Raw genomic sequence first — 19,430 nt, 5'->3', positions numbered from 1 at the left:
TATGCCTTTTCTCTAATAAGTAAGCAATAATGATTAAAGTTCAGATTTTTATCTCAAGCTCTACCCATTGTGCATTAATTTTATGGCCAAAGCTAGTTTATTTATTCTTTCCTGTTGTGAAGGGCTATTGTCAGTGGATTTACCTGCATTACATTACTAAAGTGTTAGAAAAATGTGACTTAAGTATCATTAATTCATGTAAACATTTTATTCTTTCTTTTTGATAGACAGGGGCAAGTAAAACAAGCTCACTGAGTTCAGCAACGAAGGAGAACAGAGTGCAGACAACTTTTCACCACAGTCAGGAGGTAAGCTGCAAACCTAGCAAACATTGAAGAGACACTGACAATGATTGAACAATGTCGGGAACAATTTTTCTTAATTAGTTCCATCTAACATGCTCTTACAAAAATTGCTTCTGTAAAGGAAATGTTATATAGCTGGGCCGGTTTTCGTAGAAGAAGAAAGCAAAAGGCATGAAAGTTCGCCCCGTTAGCTCTCATCTGGATAGTTTTGGGGGGGAGAAATAGGAGAGCTTTTAAGGTGATTGAGTCTCCTTTTTCACATCTTAAGAATAGTCTTTTATCTTTGATCGTTTTTCGGTGCACTCATATAGCCCCTATTTGTATAGAAGAATAGAGAATCATGTTCTGATATAAATTCTCTACTTTTTGGTATACTTCCTGTATACGGGAGTTCTCTCCCTTTTGATTAATACAATTTACCTTATCAAAAAAAAAACAGAAATTGCTTCTAAGCTTGTTGAGTTTTTCCTGAAAGACCTAAAATTACACCTGTTAACCTTGAAGCAAGATATCTATCTATGGTTCTCTGCATACAGAGTAAAGGGCTTACTTATACGTATGTAAACACTCCTATTAGTCTCTAGAAACCAAACCACCCAGATCTTGATTGAGCATTAAAGGGAGCCACCACACTCAGCAAGATAAAAAGCTCCTACAATTTTTCTTACTCAAATGTGCATGTGTTCAAAAGTAAGAAGATTATTTAATATAATCTGAGCATATAAAAGAAGATCTTCTTCTACCATCTTCTTAATAATATAAAATTGAAAATGCCCTTTCTGATAGAAGGAAATATTTGTAATTTTAGGAAGTGAAAAACCGTTCTTGTACTCTGCTCTCAGCCAAGTTAAAGACATAGGGTGGGATGGATTTAAATACAGCTACTGGCAAACTGACATCTGGTCATATTAGTACATAACTTTGTTTACATATTGCAAAGAGCTGTTTCTGACTGCAAATAAATCGCTGTGAAGCCATAAAGTACTCCAACACGGAAATATTATGATTTTACAGGTTCGATTGGTTAAGTGATGCTTCACGATTTTATTTTATGAACTGCACTCAGTATCTCATCATTAAACATTCTGTTTATTTTACTCAATTACAATTATGGACGAGTCTTTATTCCTCGAGATGATATAGTTATGAAGTAACTTCAGTAAACGCACTCCCATTCCTCTGTTACTTTTGCACCTTTCACTGTCCAAATTCTTAATCTTTTACAGGTTCACAGCTTTTAATTACCAAGCTATCAATCAATCAGTGAGTCAATCCACTAGGCCTCAATTCCAAACTAATTGAGGTAGGCAATACGAATCCTTTATATATTCCACTCTACTCAGGCCCACTAATTCCAATATTGATAAAGTAATTGTCTTTAAAGCAATTTATAAATCATCTAAAAACTTTAAATCCCACACTTATACCCACCTGAACCTAATTTCAACGCAACAACAACTAAACCATAATCCCTACTAGTTCATGACATTCTTATGGATTCTTTGCTTCCCTTTTTTTTCCGGATATTTCTTTCTTTTTTTAAGCTAAGATTGTAGGTCTTTTATTATAGGTCCTTTGAAATAACCCCCTTCCATGTGAGTTTAGATCTACCTCATTCCCTTTTAATTTCCAAGCTATTATTCCCTCAATTTTCCTTTATGAAGCATATAATGCTTTGTTTTTCAGTTGACCTGAGCCAAAAAAATATTTCAGAAATATTACGTGATCTGTTTCCTGTATTTTTCTTCTGCTTCTTCTCATGTGTTTTGTCGGTCTTGATTCTCTTATCCCCTGCTGATCTGCCCTCTGTATCTGGGTTCTACGAGCTGTCCAAACTCTAACAGAACCTGGAACATCATTATCATTCAAATTATATCCTATATTAACCCCACATCAACACTATTGTCCTTTAGTTCTCTAATGTAACACCCAAGTTTTCTATTTCTTTAAACTAAATAACGGGCTTGCTTCTCAGTGATAGGCACAAAATATTACAACCAGCTGAACTTAATGTTTTTGTGCTGAATTTTTATAAATTCTACATCACAAACCTTTTCAGATAGAGAACTCTCGATGAACTCCAGAAATCTTTCCAACAATGCAGGAGATAATTTGGACCCATAACTTAGTTGCAAAAATATTTCTGTAATCGCAATATTCAGTGTGAAATATCGGTCACCGTCCTGCAATGTGCAAAAGGAAAAAGATAGAGCAATCAGAGAAAAATTACTTTCAATGAACAAAAGGACGAAAAGCAAAAGGAAATAAAGAAAGAAGAAAAGTTATTGCATCCATTACACAATGATGATGATTGCCGAGGATGCAGATGTATGAAAATTTAAGCAATAAATAAGGCTTTCAACAAGGTAACTCGTAATCTCCTTTACCTTTACTCTTGAAAAGATGTTTTGTTTAGAATAAGTTCAAGCATTCAAGACCTGTTTATAAAGACATAGATATTACCTATCAGGAGGAAATCCTCAATCACACAGCTCTATCTTACTACAATGCGGACAGTGGGAGAGAAGAAGGCAAGAAGCTCATATTTCAAGTTTGAAAATATGCGCCTCAAGGCAGATAGCTTTATGGAGATGGTAAAGCAACCATGGATTCTTACCTGTTCGATGGGAGACCTGATTTCATATTTGCTAATAAACCAGCATCTCTAAAGAGAGATATGAAAGAATGAAATATGGGAATCTGAAAATTGAAAGGGTAAGATACTCCGGAAGATCTTAGAAGTCAACAGAGAAGCAGAGGAAAGAGAAATGACTGAAGAAGAACTCATGCAAAGACTTGCTTAGAACTGGAATTACAAGAGATTGCTAGATGTGAAGAAATCTCCTGGAGACAAAAGTCAAGGTGCATGTGACTCAAGCAAGGGACAGAAACGCTAATACCCAAAGGAGATATAACATTGACAAGATTAAAAAAACCAAAGAAACAGGAGTCACAGAGGAGCAGCATGAGATAAAGTCATGTATCCTGGAATTCTATACAAATTTGCACAAAGAAATCGAGATACGGAGACTTTCTCGGGATCATAGCATCCAACAAATCATAGCATAGCAGAGCAATTGGATGCAAAGCCCTTGCGGAGAAAGAAGTAGCAGAGACAATAAAAGAATGTGCTGGCGACAAGGCCCTAAGCCATAATGATTTCTTTCTAACATTCTACCAAAGTGCTAGACAGTAATCAATGAAGATCTCATGAGTGCCATAAACAACTTTCATCAACATGAATCTTTTCAGAGGAGCCTAAAAGCCCCACACGTTGCTTGCTAAGGGACTAAAATATTTCAGACCAAACAGCATATTGGAGAGATTCTTTGAAAAAGGTGATAAAGGAGCTGGTGGCAGAGCCATAAATGGCATTCATCAACGGCAGACAAAAACGGGCACAATCCTAATTACAAATCACCTACTGGATACTAAGATAAAAAAGAGAATCAACGTACTCCTGCGCAAAATAGACCTGGAAAAAGCTTTTGACTCTGCAAATTGGGTTTTCTCCTCAACATGTTGAAACTGATAATACAGGATAAATGGATAAGTCGGATTGGGTTTCATACAACAACAGTCGGGTTCTCAGTCATCACTAAAGGGTCCCCAGAAGGTTTTTTCTCCTATGCATGGAGGATTGGAGCAAGGGGACCCTTGATCGCCTTTCTTATCATTATTGTTTAAGGAAGGATAAGGCGCAATGCTAAAGGCAAAACACTTGAACTGGATTAGTGGATTTTAAACAGCCATCAGGCCTCAGGCAACTCCCTCAATCATTGACATCAAGAAAACGAGACCATTTGAGGAACTTGAACCGATGTAACAGAAGGCAAAAAAGAGAAGTTACATTTACGCAATTTTCAGGTATATTCTGTTTAGCTTTCCAATTTTCTGTTGGGGGTTTATATGCCTATGAGTGTTTGTGTGCCTTTCTATCTTTATCAGTCCCTATTTTTGGAGTATTTTACAAGAGAACTTCTTTCGAAGATAACTTGTTATTCACCTAAGTGAATCAGAAAGATTATAAGGATCGAGTACATTCAGTTGTCCATTTCTTTGTCCATATGGAAGTGCCGAGCCAAATGAATACGGCTTTTGGAAAAGCAAATCAGTTGTTACCACCTTAGTCATAATTTTGCATATATAGTAATAGTAAGTGTCTCTGAACTTAGGGAAGGCAGAAAGTGTAGTTTTGGTTCAAACAGTAACATAGTTAATGCTTCATTACTTTTCTGTAAAAGCAAATCAGTTGTCACCACCTTAGTCATAATTTTGGATATACGGTTATCTAGCAACATGGCTTCAGAAAATTGTCTGTGAACTTATGGAAGGCAGGTGTAGTTAATGCTTTCATTAGTACCTTTTGAAGCTTTTACACATAAACCTAGGGAAACGTAACATACTGGAGCAAATTCTATTCATTCTGTTGCAATATTAGCAGACACTCTTGGTTGCAAGATAGGAACTCTACCGATCATGTATCTTAGATGCCCTATTGAAACCAGATTCGAAGCTACAGAGACATGGCAAGGCATTTTGGACACACATGAAAGAAGTTGTCAAATGGGAAGAAACAGTTCATATCTCTCGGGAAATAATGGTGTCAATCAACAGTATTCGAGATGTCCTTCGAACATACACCGTGACTCTTCACAGTTCCATCACCAGTGATGTAGAAGCTAGACAAAATCAAAAGGGACTCTCTTTGAGGGAAGGAGGCAACAGGAAAGGAAAGCTTTTCATTTCGAAAAATGGGAAACAGTTATTAAAAGCAAGGTAAATAGACCCATGGGAGTAATATATATAAAGCTACACAACAAGAGTTTGCTCCTCAATTTTGCATTGGAGATACAACCTCCCCAGAGATGCTCTTTGGAAGACACTGTTACTGAAAAGTATGGACAGCAACAGAACTAGTGTACTAAGGAAGTGAGCAGACCACACGGCAATGGATCCAGGAGGCATATCAGAGGTCTATAGAGTCTTTTTGCCAACAACATCATGATAACAGTTGGAGATGGCAGGAACACTTCTTTCTGGCACTGACAGGATACATGGATAGGACAATCACCTTTGGAGGAAGAACTCTATGATCTGTATAGCTCTGCTCAAGACCCACTAACCACAGTGGCTCGGTGCATGAGTTCTGTTTTAGATGAAACGAAATAGAGAGACTAACTCAACTCCTACAAGCACTGAACAGCTATCAAATGCAATACATCATGATGGATCTTTTGCACTGAACACATCAGAAGGATGGCATCTTCACAGCAAGTACCTGCTACAAGACTTTATCCCAGCTCAATAGAAAATTTCAGAGGTGGTGAATGAAGAAAATATGGAAGTAAAGCACCTTACAAGGTCTCTTACGTCGGTTGCACGATGGCACATGAAGCTGTATTCACTCAATCTAACCTCTAGCACAGAGGTTTAACCCTGAGCAATAGATGCTTCGGGTGTGAAAGAGACATAGAAGATGCGAATCACCTATTTCTACACTGTTGCAGTTGCAACAAAGCTATGGCAGATGCACCTCACTATTTTTGGAGTCAAATTGGTTATGCCAAGAACAACTAAAGAACTCCTTTTTGCTGGACTGGGAAAGGAACTAGGGAAGGAAAGAAGAAGTTTTGGAGAACTATTCCTATATGTATATGGTGGTCAATTTGGAAGGAAGATATCATAGAAGTTTGAGGGCAGAAAGGAAAACATCGACAAGCTAAAGTACAGTAGTCTTTCTTTTCTGGCCTTTTCGTGTAAGTTTCAAAATGAACATGATGTAGATAGTTTATTGGAATTCCTCCGTCAGCTCACTGATAAGACCAGCAAGGGGCTTGGTCGTTGTAAGGCTCCTGACTTACCCTGTTATGCAGCATCTTAGTGCAACTAACCAATACAAATCTTATTTACTTAACAAAAAATGTGATTTCTTTATATACAGTGTGTGCCACTGTAGCTTGCTGCTCTATAACAAACAGCAATACCACTAGCGACTAACGCTGAACAATGAGATGCATAGACATTGTTTTGCAAATAATAACCATCCCTTCAATTTATGTGTTGAGTAAGATCATTAGCATTCTGCTCTGTTTTTAATTTCCAAATAGACTTGTGATTTTTCTCATTTTGTGTTGAAGAAAAGAGTATAGAAGGAGTAACCATTCTGGCTAACCTAACAAAGCATTATAACATTTGAAAATTTCTAACGGAGTCAGATAGTGTTTTTCTATGAAGTACGGAGTCAGATAATGTTTTCAATCAGAAAAGAAGCATTCACAATGCTTCGCCTTTCTACCTGAATGTTCAGGCTAGAGCCACTATTACACTCTTTATTTTCCGTCAGCCACTATTACCTGGACACTTGTAATATTAGCCTAGCTAAAAGCAGTAGGAAAAGAAATACAAACACAGCCCAGCCAATGCCTGTGACAATTCAAGGGTAAAATTGAACCCTACGATTGGCAGCTAGAGAAGGTAAGGGAAAAGTACAAGGAAGGAAAATAGAAGAAAAAAAAATTGGTGGGTCCCACAAGAAGATTGGTACTCTCCACTTCCTTTCTTCTTTCTCTCGAAAACTTACAAGGGAAGGAAAGTGTACATTTCCCTTCCATTTCTTTCTTTCCCTTATTTCCAGGGGGGGGGGGGGGGGGAGGAAAGCTAGCGAGAAAAAAAAACAGAAAAAATAAACAGAGAGCGGCATGGATGAAGAAAAATAATTGAAGGAAACTGTACCTTCTCTGACAAGCAATGAACCGGACTCAAGGGGAACTCATCCCATAACTTTTTTAAATTCACTACTGAAATACTTTGGTCACATATGCTAAGGTTGTTTTTATGGTGAGGTGGCAGATTTTGGGAGTCTTGTTGATATTTGCCAGACGCATGAACAAAGAACCTCACCACAAGATCAATGCTTTGAAGTAAAGACAACATACAATCGAAGGATTGTGCATCTATCTGGGCTGTGGAGTGTATCAGTGGACTAAAGTCCTGGAAGCAGCTAACTAGAATGGGTAAGAGATCTGTCAACTTGTTGACAACACCAGAAAGACCTACAAAACAAATGACATCAGGATTCAGATTTAGCAATTCTCGACAAAAACAAAGCCAAATAAAGTCATAATGAATGCAGATGTTAACAGCCCCTCCTTCATCCTCACAGAACAATTTGATGAAATAGGCGGTCATCTTTTATCTTTTCTAAGAAAAAGAGTAACTTCACCAAAAAGAAGCGAAAAGGGAACAGAAAGTGAGCCCTTAACAGAAGAGAAAGGGAAATGAAAGCAAGAGATAACCAAAATTATCATTCATGAAGAATCCAATTCTCAACCAAGGTCTTCTATAATCTATACGTTCTGGACCTCCAATGCTCAGGGATCAGATCAGTGTGTTTAATAGCGATATACACAAAAAAGGGACAAGGCCCTTGGGGCATGAAATGAAGGACTAGATGTGAAGCACACTATTTACAGAAAATCAAAAAATACCAAACATATGTGAATTTATTACTATGATAATCAAATTGCAATTAAAGTAACTCATTGCGACATCCAATATACAATAATGCCAATGTCAATCCAACTCTTCGAAGTTAAGATTCAAAGAGCTGATCACTTTTTGTTTGGATCACTTTACAGCCATTGTTTGAAGTGCACACTTCTCTATAGTGCATGACTTCATATATGAAGCAATAACCCTCGCTGTGCAAGCGACGAAACGATGGCTTTTAATAACACCGGTTTAGATATACTGAATCTTTTCCCTAACTGCATTTCTTGTCTCAAGCTGTTTATCAAAGGTGAAAGGCATTGCTAAATTTGGAACTCACAAGTCAATCTCTTTAATCTCTTACCATTGCTTTTAAAAGGACAAACATGCTTAACCAGACTGCCGAGTCATGTGACTACTATACCCAATCATATAAAGCATAGAGTTAACTCCATATTCTTTTGCCTCCTACCTCCCAAAAGAATAGCCCTGGTAATTGATTCACAAAGTACATGATGTAGCTAAAAAAGGCAGTTCAGACAAGATAAGCAATGTGTGTTGGTTTAGTTGTGTTAAAATATTCTTAGTTATACAATGTGTAGCATCTAGTCAAGTAAGGGGCCGTTTGGTTCAAAATAAGGTTATCCCAGGATTATAATCCTGGGATTATAACCAGGATTATAATCCCACCTTCTATATAGGATAGATAATACCAAGATTTTGATATAAAATTTATACCAGTATTAACTAATACCAATAACCAAACAGTGGGTAGACGCAATCTGAAATTCAATACCGGGACCTAATCCCGTAACTAAACGACCCTTAAGAGTTTCAAACTGTTCCTGACCTAGCATCAGAGCTCCCAACAATTGTCCTTTTAAGTTGGTAGTAGGCCGATGCCAGCTTATGCTCAAGGTTTTATCACTTTGCTCTCCCTATACAAGTCAGGCACTGAAAAAGAGCTTATGACTTCGTAGTTGCAATTAGTTCAACTAGCACAGGAGTATGGAAGGCAGTTAGAAGGTAAGCAGTATTTCAACATTGACTTGGGTGATGGGAAAACGCTGAGATTTTGGGAGAAGTCATGGTTGGGACATGGCCTTTAATATAATAGTTCTAAACTTAAACAGAATTGCTACTCAACAGGATGTTACTGTTGCACAGTATAGGAAGAGGGTTGATTTGAATCTCAAATTTGGCCAATGTCGGGACTGGGAGATAGATGATGTGGCAAACTGCTAGGAATGCTGGAATTGAGTGGAGTGGAAAGAAGCAAAGGAAGATTAACTAATCTGGAGGGGCAACTGTACAGGAAGTTGTCCATCAAGTGGATACAATCTCTTCAGAACAAGGAGCCAGCAAGAAACTGAAAGCAGAAAAGCCTTGCTTATCTGTTTGCACAGGTTACTAACCAATAAAAGTGTCTTGTAGATAACCAATAAAAGTATGTTGTTTTGGCTGCATAGCCCTACATGATAGTCAAGCCTGATGCAAGATCAGAAAAGGAACTACTATATGTCGCATATGCTATGTGTACTATGCAGATATGGAAGACTCATGAGTTTGTAAAAAGAAATCCCTTATGGGGGTCTAGCGGATCGTACCAGGCAATATGAAGGAAGCAGTAATGAGGTGGAAAGCAGTGAAGATAAAGAAGTTCAAGAAAGTTTGGATCACTGGTGCATTTGCTGGAGCATCGGGAGAGAAAGATCAGAGACGCTTTGAAGGAAGGGCCACTCCATTACATTTTCTGAGAGCCAATTGTTTGAAATATTTTAGCTTTTCCGCATAAATGGGATCTATTGAATGATGAAGAGGATACTAAAGAACTTATCAGCTCCTTTACCTGCAGACTCGTAAAAGGGAGACTGGAATTTATGCAGTAAATAGAGCAACTGGTTGATTCAAGTACAAATGAAACCTTTTGCTTACCTTTAAAAGAAAAAGAAAAAAAGAAAAAATCTACAGAACCAGATCAATTTATTTATGCTGCAAAAATCTGTGCCGCAAAAAAAGCTTAAACGACTCTTGTCCAGAAGCAAAGTATCTTAATAGCAACCACAGTTACCTACGGTCCAGCTGACACTACTAGTTTTTACCGTATTCATTACATCCAAAAACATAGCATATGTTGAGTGCTTTGATCACACATTGCTACTATACCAATAAGATCGTTCTAATATAAGAGTCTATGGGCCTAGAAAATCATTAAACTAGAACGCTAGAACTCAGGACTCAGGAACAACATCCAAGCATTACTAAAACGATAACAATTGCCTTACAATAATATTTAGAACTTCTTTAAATGACTGTCTATCATCAATTCCTTAGGATTGCTAAATCATGGGACCCCTAACAAAAACTAGTTCCCTTTTTAATGTTTCTCCTAAGAAGGATTTCCAGCTTTTCAGAAAAAATTTGTACATGTAGTTGCCAAGTCCATTAATCTTGGGGAAGTTAAGCTTTTCAACATCTCCATGGTGGGTTATTTTTCGCTTATACCATAGGGAGGAGAGTTAATATTTTTATTTTTATTCTTTTGATACTGAGAAATCTTCGAGTACCAGGTGGCACAAAGTTTGAAACTCAGTGGATATGGATCTACTACTCTACCCTTCTCGACTTAAATATCAAGCGTTTGTCTATTGCGGGATTCAAACTCATGACGTGTGTCTAATTCAGAAAACCCGCATTGCGCTCTTACAACTAGACCAAAGCCCTTGGGTCTAGGGAATGGAGTTAATATTTGGAGCATGCTTTGCTTGTTTAGGTAAATGTGGGGAACAATAACCCCCACAATTGATACCATGTTTATTAGATGTTTAACACGATTGAGGAGATCATCAAAGCTTTCTTGGACCAGGTATTATGTGATTGTGCATCTAGAAGATAAAGTTGTTACCAATAGCCTAATGGTTGGTAGAAATACTTAAAGGTTCATCAAAGTATAAGTTGCAATTAAGTACACAAGAAGTATATTTATATCCAATGCAAGGATTTATCATAAGCAGCCCTGATCTTTGAAATGAAAGCAGCAGATCTGGAAGTTCAATTCAAGGCAAATTCTTACCAGTAGATTTATTGGAGACATCAAGGTCAAAAGCATGCAAGCTAGCCCGAGCTGCATCCTATACAAATGAAAGAGTAAGCGCCGAATGGAAGAAGCTTACAAGGAAAGTAACTGGAAGCACAGTACAGAAACAAGTTTAGCAGTAATTCAGGGCAAATTGCAGTATATCAACTACAAGTTAACAGAACAATCTAACCATCCCACCCCTAAGAAAGAAGGAAATACCGACAAAAAATGTAACATGCACGCCAAAGGAAGGTAACTACAAGGGTCCACTTTTGCATGATATTTGGAACGGGAAAACTTACTCCATAGGCAGAGGGTTTTTTCTGAATCTGCAGGAGTACAAATACAAGGATAGGCCACTCATCAATCTTATATTTTATACCATGATGGCAAGTAAGAACATCCATTCCAAATGTTACAGTATTCTTTCCAATTTATTAGGGTCATTGCACAGCTGTATTCCAATTTATTCTACATCAGGTCCCCCATTTTAGCATAATTTAATTTGGAGGCTAAACAAGAAGTCATGTTGTAGCATCTTATACTGGCTAAGCTTTTCAATGAGATTATGGCGGTTAGGAGCTCTACTGTACACAAAGTGTTCGGACATTACTGTACAAGGAGGCAACACCTTGGTGCCCACTACATATTTTCACCTATAAAACAGAACAAAGACGGTAAGTTCTCCCCTCTTCTCTGTTTTCAAGCATCATCCCAGTGATTATTTAAAGGAAGGTCAAGTTACTGACTTGGACAATTAGCTAAATCCTCCATAGAACTTACTCATGGGTTCTTAGAAAAGTACAAAACATGCATTTGTTTGTCAAGGAAAATAAAATCTAACAGAAACTGAATAGGATATAAGACATAAGTATGTATTATAGCGCCATTAGAGACAGAGACGTCAATTCTGCTAAGTTATTGCAAATTTATATATTGCAGACATTCTTGAGTACCAAAACAAATTATTTCCTATGATTAACATACAAAAAAAAAATTCCTGCAATTAACATAGAACCATAAAACTTCAGAAAAGTATGCACTCGAGCATGCTGATGGCATAATTAACAAGATAGTACATTGTCGCTTAAGGAGTTGCCTTCTTTCTGATTACTGCATGGTAACAGTGACAAGCAGCGAACCAACCCAGCAAGAGCATTCTTTAGCCTGCCCTTGTCTTGCAAGTAAAATTTGTTCTTCTGCAGAATGTCCTCATAGTTCTGGAGAATCTGTACAAAACAAGAGGCTTTTTTAGAAAAAACTCCATCACGACATTGAAGACAATAAACCATAACAGAATAAACAGAAATGAAATAGAATACACTGACACATAAAAATCTTACATCAGATAAAATGGTGCATGAAGAAAATAAAATCAGCACTACACAGCAATAGCAATTTCATCATTTTGAAGGCAATGGGTTGAGAAAAACACAAGGAAAACTCTTCTTCTCTGATAAGTAACCTAAATATAATTCATTTATTATCAATCTAATAAGTGACCTAACTATAATTTATTTATTTTTTGATAACCCAGGAATCGCCGAGTGCCAGTGGTGCACGGTCTAAACTCAGTGGATAATGGGCCCATGACCGAGCCCTAGTAAGAGCGCAGCTTATAATATGTGGGTTAAAACACAGTACCAAGGTTCGTAATAGCGCAGCTTGTGATGTAAATACATTCTAACAATATTTTCCTTGACTGATACATTCTAAGTATAATTCTATTGCGCACATTCTCAAAGTTTACATTCCAAACTATATTGTCCGGACTCTTCATTTTAGTTGCCGCACCCTTGTCGACACGACACTGGTACGGGTAAGTGTATGGGATTCGTACAGGGTGTGGTCAATCGAGAGCGAGCACTTTAACCACTATCCATGGAAAATTTGACGAAAAATGAAAAAATGAAAGATTGAATTTTAGTTGCTGCCTACTAGAGCCTATAGCTTGAGAAATTCTCAAAAAAGATTGAATTATTGGTTGCACTTCATTACCTATAAGTTTACCACATAATATCTCTCATAACTTTGGATATTTGTATATATCTATTTTTAGAATTTTGAATTACTTTTAGCTGAATCCCCACCCGTACACTGGATCCATACCCCAGAATCTTAAAATTTAGATTATGAACGATCTGACCTCTAGATTCCCATCCGGAGCGGATACCAGCACCCAAATCCGAGCAATATACTGGACTTGCATTTTCTAGAATGTATCGGTCAATGAATATAGATAAAGTTACTTTTTGTTTGTTTGTTGAAGACATAATTAAGTAAATAAAAGTGTGTTCTCTCTAATAGCTTAAGCTTTTAGATGAAATGGTCGCACAATTAAACATGGTATCCGAGCAAGCAGAGGTCCTGGGTTCGAGTCTCACCGCCACCCAATATCAAAAAGAATTTCCACATGCTTGGCTCATCAAAAAGAATCAAGCCCGTACGTGAGGGGGCGTGTTGAAGACATAATTAAGTAAATAAAAGTATGCTCTCTCTAACGGCTTAAGCTTTTAGATGAGATAGTCACACAATTCAACATTGTTCTTTCTGATAAATCAAAATATAGTTAGAGAATTACCGTCAACAACTTAAAACAATGCCAAATTAAAAATCAAGTTAAAACCTGGAGCAATGTAAAAACTTTCCACATGTAAAAATCTATTTATTTACCTTTTCAGCGTAAAATAAAAAGGATGATGGAAAATACTGGATCAAGAGGTCAAAAAATTTGAAAGCCATCAGCCGCACTTCAATAGCCATGTTTGTCATTGCATTAAATATATATGTCATCATCAAGGAATTAATTGGTCCCTTATTATCCTGCAACACAAACGAATAGCGTTAGCCCCCTCTTTTATAGGTGAAACATAGTACAAAGTCCTGCAGAATTTGAACAACCAACATTATAATCACAGACAGAAGAATAGAAAAATAAAGCCATCAGCTCCCCAAATATTAAGAGAATATAAGACGATATAGCAAAATCACAAGCAGGAACAAGGCATGCAAAGGGAGGTTTAACTTGATCTGAAAACGCAAGACTAACAAGCAGGAACGGAACTAACAGTAAAAACCGAAAGCAATTGAAACAAACTCTATCTTTTCTTAGGAATGAATATATTAGGGACAAAGTGGGTGTGGCTAAAAGTTGAGGGAATCAAGGCTGAGATGGTTTGGTCATGTAAAGAGGATAGACGCTAATGCCGCGGTTAGGAGGTGCGAGATATTGCCCATGGCGAGTCAAAGGAGGGGTAGAGGGAGGCCTAAGAAGAATTGGGGTGAGGTGATTAGGCAGGACATGGCTCTGCTCCAACTTATCGAGCACATGACCCTCAATACGAAGGTGTGGAGGTCGAAAATTAGGGTGGTGGATTGATAGACAGTCTAAGAGTTTTGCCTTGTCTTACCCGTAGTAGTACTAGTCGAGTACCTTCCTATTCCTAGTCCCTTGTTTCTATACGGTATGTTAGTATTAACAGTAGGATTGGCACTATTCTTGTAGTTTCATATCCTTGGATCTCTGTCATTATTTGTTGTATTATTTGCTTACACTATCTTATTACATTGTTGTTGCTATTGTTTCTCTATTGCTCCATCTTTTTACGTTCTTGAGTCGAGGGTCTTTCGGAAACAGCCTCTCTACCTTCATAGATAGGAGTAAGGTCTGCGTACACACTACCCTCCCCAGACCCCACTTCTAGGATTCCACTGGGTTGTTGTTGTTGTTGTTGTTCACTCGTGGATACCAAATCACGAGCAGAGGAAATATACATTTTGTATTGCTTCATTGAAAGGAACCTAGTGACCAAACAACAAGCAAGATGGTAACCTCGCCTTATCAGACTTTGTAAGAGTCTGACTAACCAAACAACCAAATAGAACGTAACCATTATTCTTCCAACTAGTTTTAGTGTGTAGTGTCTATCGATTAAATATATATATATATATATATATATATATATATATATTGACGTTAAAATAAAAATAATATTTGTTTAAACGATAAAAATATTTTTTATCACACTAAAATAGTAATTGTATTCAATATCTCCTGAATATGCATAGATGATGAATTTAGTTAAATTAGTTATACATTATTTCGTAGTTATACATATCTTATAATATGATATACAAATATGTTAAATTGTGTCTCACTTGAAATCTCTTTATGAATACATTTTGTCTTCTATTATTTTGTCCTTATTTCTTAAAGTTTGCATTTCAACATTTTGTTTTATATTCTTATTTCTTTTTATCACCGATGGTCTTTTTATGGAAAAAAAATATGTACTCTAAGATTTGTGTAAACTTGAAAAGTAATTTTACCTATTCGACAAATTTGGAAAGGAATAAAATTGAATTATTTCGCTAGTTAGTTAATTCAACTCCGGGAAAAAATAATTCAAATACTTAATTATCTTTTTAATCACTAAAGAAAATAATCTATTTTTTAATGATTCAAATTATTAATATTAACTCATATCATATTAAATATTTAATTATAACTATATTTTTATCCACAAAAACTCTTTTATCAAATGATAAAATTGAACTTTTGCATTTTATGTTTGTCGTACTGTTAGTAAATTACTTTTGTAAATTACTTTTTTTCTCTCTTTATCTTGCTATTATTAAATATTTTCATAATTATTTTTTCTAATTATATTTTAAAATCTATATTAATATTCATATCTAAGCAAATTATTGATCAGAGAATAAAATTAATACTCAGTGGACCAATCACACATAGACTACTCACAACATTTATAGGTTAATTACTGACTTGCATAAAGAACAAAGCAAAATGCTTCTAGTTTCTTCAATCTTTTCTTTATTTTATTTTGTTTACATTATAATTGTTCACCTAAAATTTAGCACAATTATATAATCTCTTTTGAGCTTAAAAAGGTTCAACTGTAAAAATTCATACGCATAAAGATTTGGTATTATTTAATCATACTTCAATTGTAAAATTTATATAAGGAAAAATTTAATAATTTTAAAGTCCTAAATATAAGGACTTCTTACTTAATTCAAATAAGGAAAGATTTAATAAGTATTAAATCTAATTTAATTTCAGACTCCTAAATATTATCTAGGAGAATAATCAAATGACTATTTTGTCTAGTGTGAACTTTATTTCAAAAGGGTAAAAAAGACGAACGACATTTTGCTAAGGTCTTCGTACATAGATGACCAAATTCCTGTAGGGACTTCTCACATATTGAATCTTTATGTGGTAAGCCTCAACCCCCCTTCTCCTTTTTCCATTTGAGATAAAAAGAAAACTGTCTAGGAAGTTATACGTGAAGGCCAGGTAGTATGAAAAAAGCATCATACACTCGTTGCCCAACTCCAGTCGGAGATTTTCCCTGAGAGTTCTGATATAGATCTCTCCGATTATAGTCTATGGTACGACGACTCTGGAAGCTAGTTTTCTGAGAAATCGAACGCAGATGCTACTCCTTCACATAGATCACAAATTCTCTTTCAGCTAAACCATTGTTTATCAATACTTTGGGGTACAGGGTGCTGTTGAGTACAAGAATGACTCTAAGCCCTAACTACTTGCTTGTTTCCTGGTAAGGACAGCAGACATAAAGTGTACTTTTGGTATTTTTACTAGGACAACATGAAGTAAGCATCACTTGATCAAACTTCAAAAGAATATCCTGATGTTATTACCCACGACTTTGAGAAGAGACTAAGAAAAAGTTTCAGCAAAAGAATGAGAAGATATACTGATTTACACCAAAATATGTGACTGAGATGCTGGTCCATCTTCGTATCATATGTACCTCACCAACCATTCCAAGCTCTTTATGCATTCAGGTAAATCGTCGTCTTTCATTTTGGCCATTGACGAAATTATAGAGAACTACAGTAAAGGACAGCTCTTGAAACAAGCAAAAATTGTGTTACGAAATGCTAAGCACTACAAGCCTGCCTATGATTTATAAGAGGAACAAAATAGTTAGAGGAAACTCGATGTATATGAGAACCTGAGTCTTGAGAAATGGGGTACATGAGTTCTCGATAGATGACCATTTGACGTACACCAGCTATGATTTGTCAATTTGACGATCTGACCAGATCATTGAAGCATGTTTCTTCCACTTAAGAGTTAAAAAGGTGCGGGGTTGGGGGAACTAGTTGTTAAGTGTCACCAAAAAAACCACTTAAAATAAGTAAAATAAGTGCAGCAAGAAAAACAGCAGTCACTTAAGTGGATTATAGCGCACGGCAAGTTGGCAACTACTTCAGGTAATGAATACGTGCTCTGGGAAGTATTGTAGTATAGATAGCAAATGCACTTTTACTCATAGAAACCATGTCAGGTGCTAAAGAGAGGACTGGAAGAAAATGGTTTAGAAACTACCTCTTTACAGCCAGGAAAAATAACTGACTTGAGAAGCTGATAGAGTGTTTCACGGACCAATTTATCATCGTCACTGATACGTTCACGTAGTTTCTCAATAACAGCAAGCTTATGCAGTTTCAATTCAGCAGGGAATTTAAGAAGAACATCTCTAATTCCAATTAAAGCATCTGGAAGTCAAAAGAAATTGAGCATGGTTAACTACCACATTATGCCATTGACTATAAAGATGAGAAATAAGGCCGAAACGCAATAGAATAGGATAGCAAATGCTTTGCAATCTCAAAACACTTGCCCTACTATATATAGGATGTTTTGTAAGAAACCTAATCTTTTTTTAAATCAAAGGAACAAAATGAATTAAAGAAGAAACACAAAGTAAACTTAAACTAGTGAAACACTAGCTCTAACAAATGACAAAATTTCATCTTCTATAATCATAACACTGTCACTTGTGTTCTTTTGCTTCATTTTTGGTGAAACATGGCTGATGTAAATACTTCTTACCCTAGCGCCTTGTTGGATGTTATTAGCTCGTTACATGACCTGTAAATTCCCGGCATCTTCTTATTTTATTATTTTGATAACAATGGTATCTAGGCCAGCTTATATGCACCTTGACTTTCCCACCATCATCCAGTTGCTGGTTTCTTATATAAATGTTACTCTTTTATCAATTAAAAAAAAAACACTGCCACTTGAATTTCTAATAGAAACCCCAAAAAAACGAAAAGAGAAAAAGCAAAAAGAAGAAAATATAGAGAATGCAAGTGCCAAATGTATACAAAACATATATGTAGCAAATAGATATAACATTACATGATGCAGTTTATGTTTTATTTTTATTTTTTTTAAACTTTTTGCCCTTTACCTTAACAGACTGCCCAAAAATGTACAAGTTAGTACCTTTACGAACTTTAGCATTGTGATGACTTGTCTGCTGAAGAAGCTCTTTCAACGTTAAACCTTTCTTGCTCACAGCTAAACCAGCCTTCTCTGAAGCTACACTTTGCTCAGGTAGAATAATTGCTGCAATTAATTAAGTCATTAATATAAAAACATACTTTAATCCGTCAATCTTCCTCAACAGCATAGACACCTTTATATTACACCATTTTGATCAAAATTTACATCACTAAATGGAAACCAAAATGGTTCAAGGCATTAACTTAATACAAAAAAAAATGGCTGTTACTGTCCCAAAAAAAAAGGAGTCATCTATTTACCACTTTTTACCCTGTTACAAGAATAGAAATCGTATATACACACATAGGCAAAATATAACTAACCAAGTTCACCATTTTTCTTTACCTTTGGATTTGATTTCAGTGTTAGTAGCATTCTGGGCCGGAGGCAATTTTCTTCCAATTTTCCTTTTTATTTTCTGCAGACAAATTCTTAAGCATGTTAAAAGGAAAAAGAAACAGAAATTCATCGAAAAATTATTGAATGAAATTTTTACTTTGAAATCAACACCACGCTTTTGCTTCTTCTGAGCTTTAGACTTGTTGACCATTGTTTGGAAGCACGATGAAGGTGGTGGGTGTGTTTGAAGTAGGTAGGGTTTTTGAGCTTAAGGTTTTGCGCGAAGGAGGAAGAAAAGAGAGCATATTAATTAATTGCATACAAAGCCCGTTTTATAATTTTAAAACATCACTCAACAACTACACATTGCTTTTGTCATTTCAACTAATTTTACACACACTCCCGTTTGGACATATAATTTTTCCTTTTTTCCAAATATTGCTTTGAACCAATTTTTTCAATTTCACTTGAAAATGTTCAAATTTAAAAAACTGGGTCTTACCTTCAATTGAAAATGCATTTTCACTAGTTTTTAATTTTTTAAATTTATCATATACTTTTAAAATTTATAAAATAACCTCATTAATTATTAACCTACAACTATCCACATGTTTCCCCTCGACGATCAGATGAAGCTATTGCAACATATAATGAACCATTTTCTTGTGACGACTACCATGTTGGTACTGGGCCTGTGAATATGAATACAAGTACTGGTAATAGCAGTGGGAAGCGGACTATGTTAGAAAATGTGATATTGATTTTGCATATTCTGTATATTGAATTAAAGTAGGATATGAGAACAGTTAAACAGTAGCATGTTTGATTGTTTATTTCAAGTAGGATAATTAAATTGGGGCGATTTTGA

The 19,430-nt window shown here is 35.9% G+C and overlaps 1 protein-coding gene across 1 annotated transcript in view; it reads right to left on the bottom strand.

Annotated features, from left to right (window-relative positions):
* LOC109229232 (testis-expressed sequence 10 protein-like) overlaps positions 1-18,882 on the bottom strand; it is a 38,553-nt gene extending 19,671 nt beyond the window's left edge. Inside the window, exons 1-9 of the mRNA XM_019394606.1 lie at positions 18,720-18,882; positions 18,569-18,641; positions 18,164-18,286; positions 17,258-17,427; positions 13,549-13,698; positions 11,955-12,104; positions 10,870-10,927; positions 7,041-7,360; positions 2,357-2,488 (exon numbers count right to left, since the gene is read on the bottom strand). Of these exons, the coding sequence (XP_019250151.1) occupies positions 2,357-2,488; positions 7,041-7,360; positions 10,870-10,927; positions 11,955-12,104; positions 13,549-13,698; positions 17,258-17,427; positions 18,164-18,286; positions 18,569-18,641; positions 18,720-18,773 (1,230 nt within the window). The 5' untranslated portion in view covers positions 18,774-18,882. The remainder of the gene's footprint in view (positions 1-2,356; positions 2,489-7,040; positions 7,361-10,869; positions 10,928-11,954; positions 12,105-13,548; positions 13,699-17,257; positions 17,428-18,163; positions 18,287-18,568; positions 18,642-18,719) is intronic.

The sequence above is a fragment of the Nicotiana attenuata genome, chromosome 7, assembly GCF_001879085.1.
Source record: "Nicotiana attenuata strain UT chromosome 7, NIATTr2, whole genome shotgun sequence".
Taxonomy (NCBI): domain Eukaryota; kingdom Viridiplantae; phylum Streptophyta; class Magnoliopsida; order Solanales; family Solanaceae; genus Nicotiana; species Nicotiana attenuata.
Note: the sequence above shows the minus strand (reverse complement) of the source record. Positions and strands in the feature narration are given on the sequence as shown.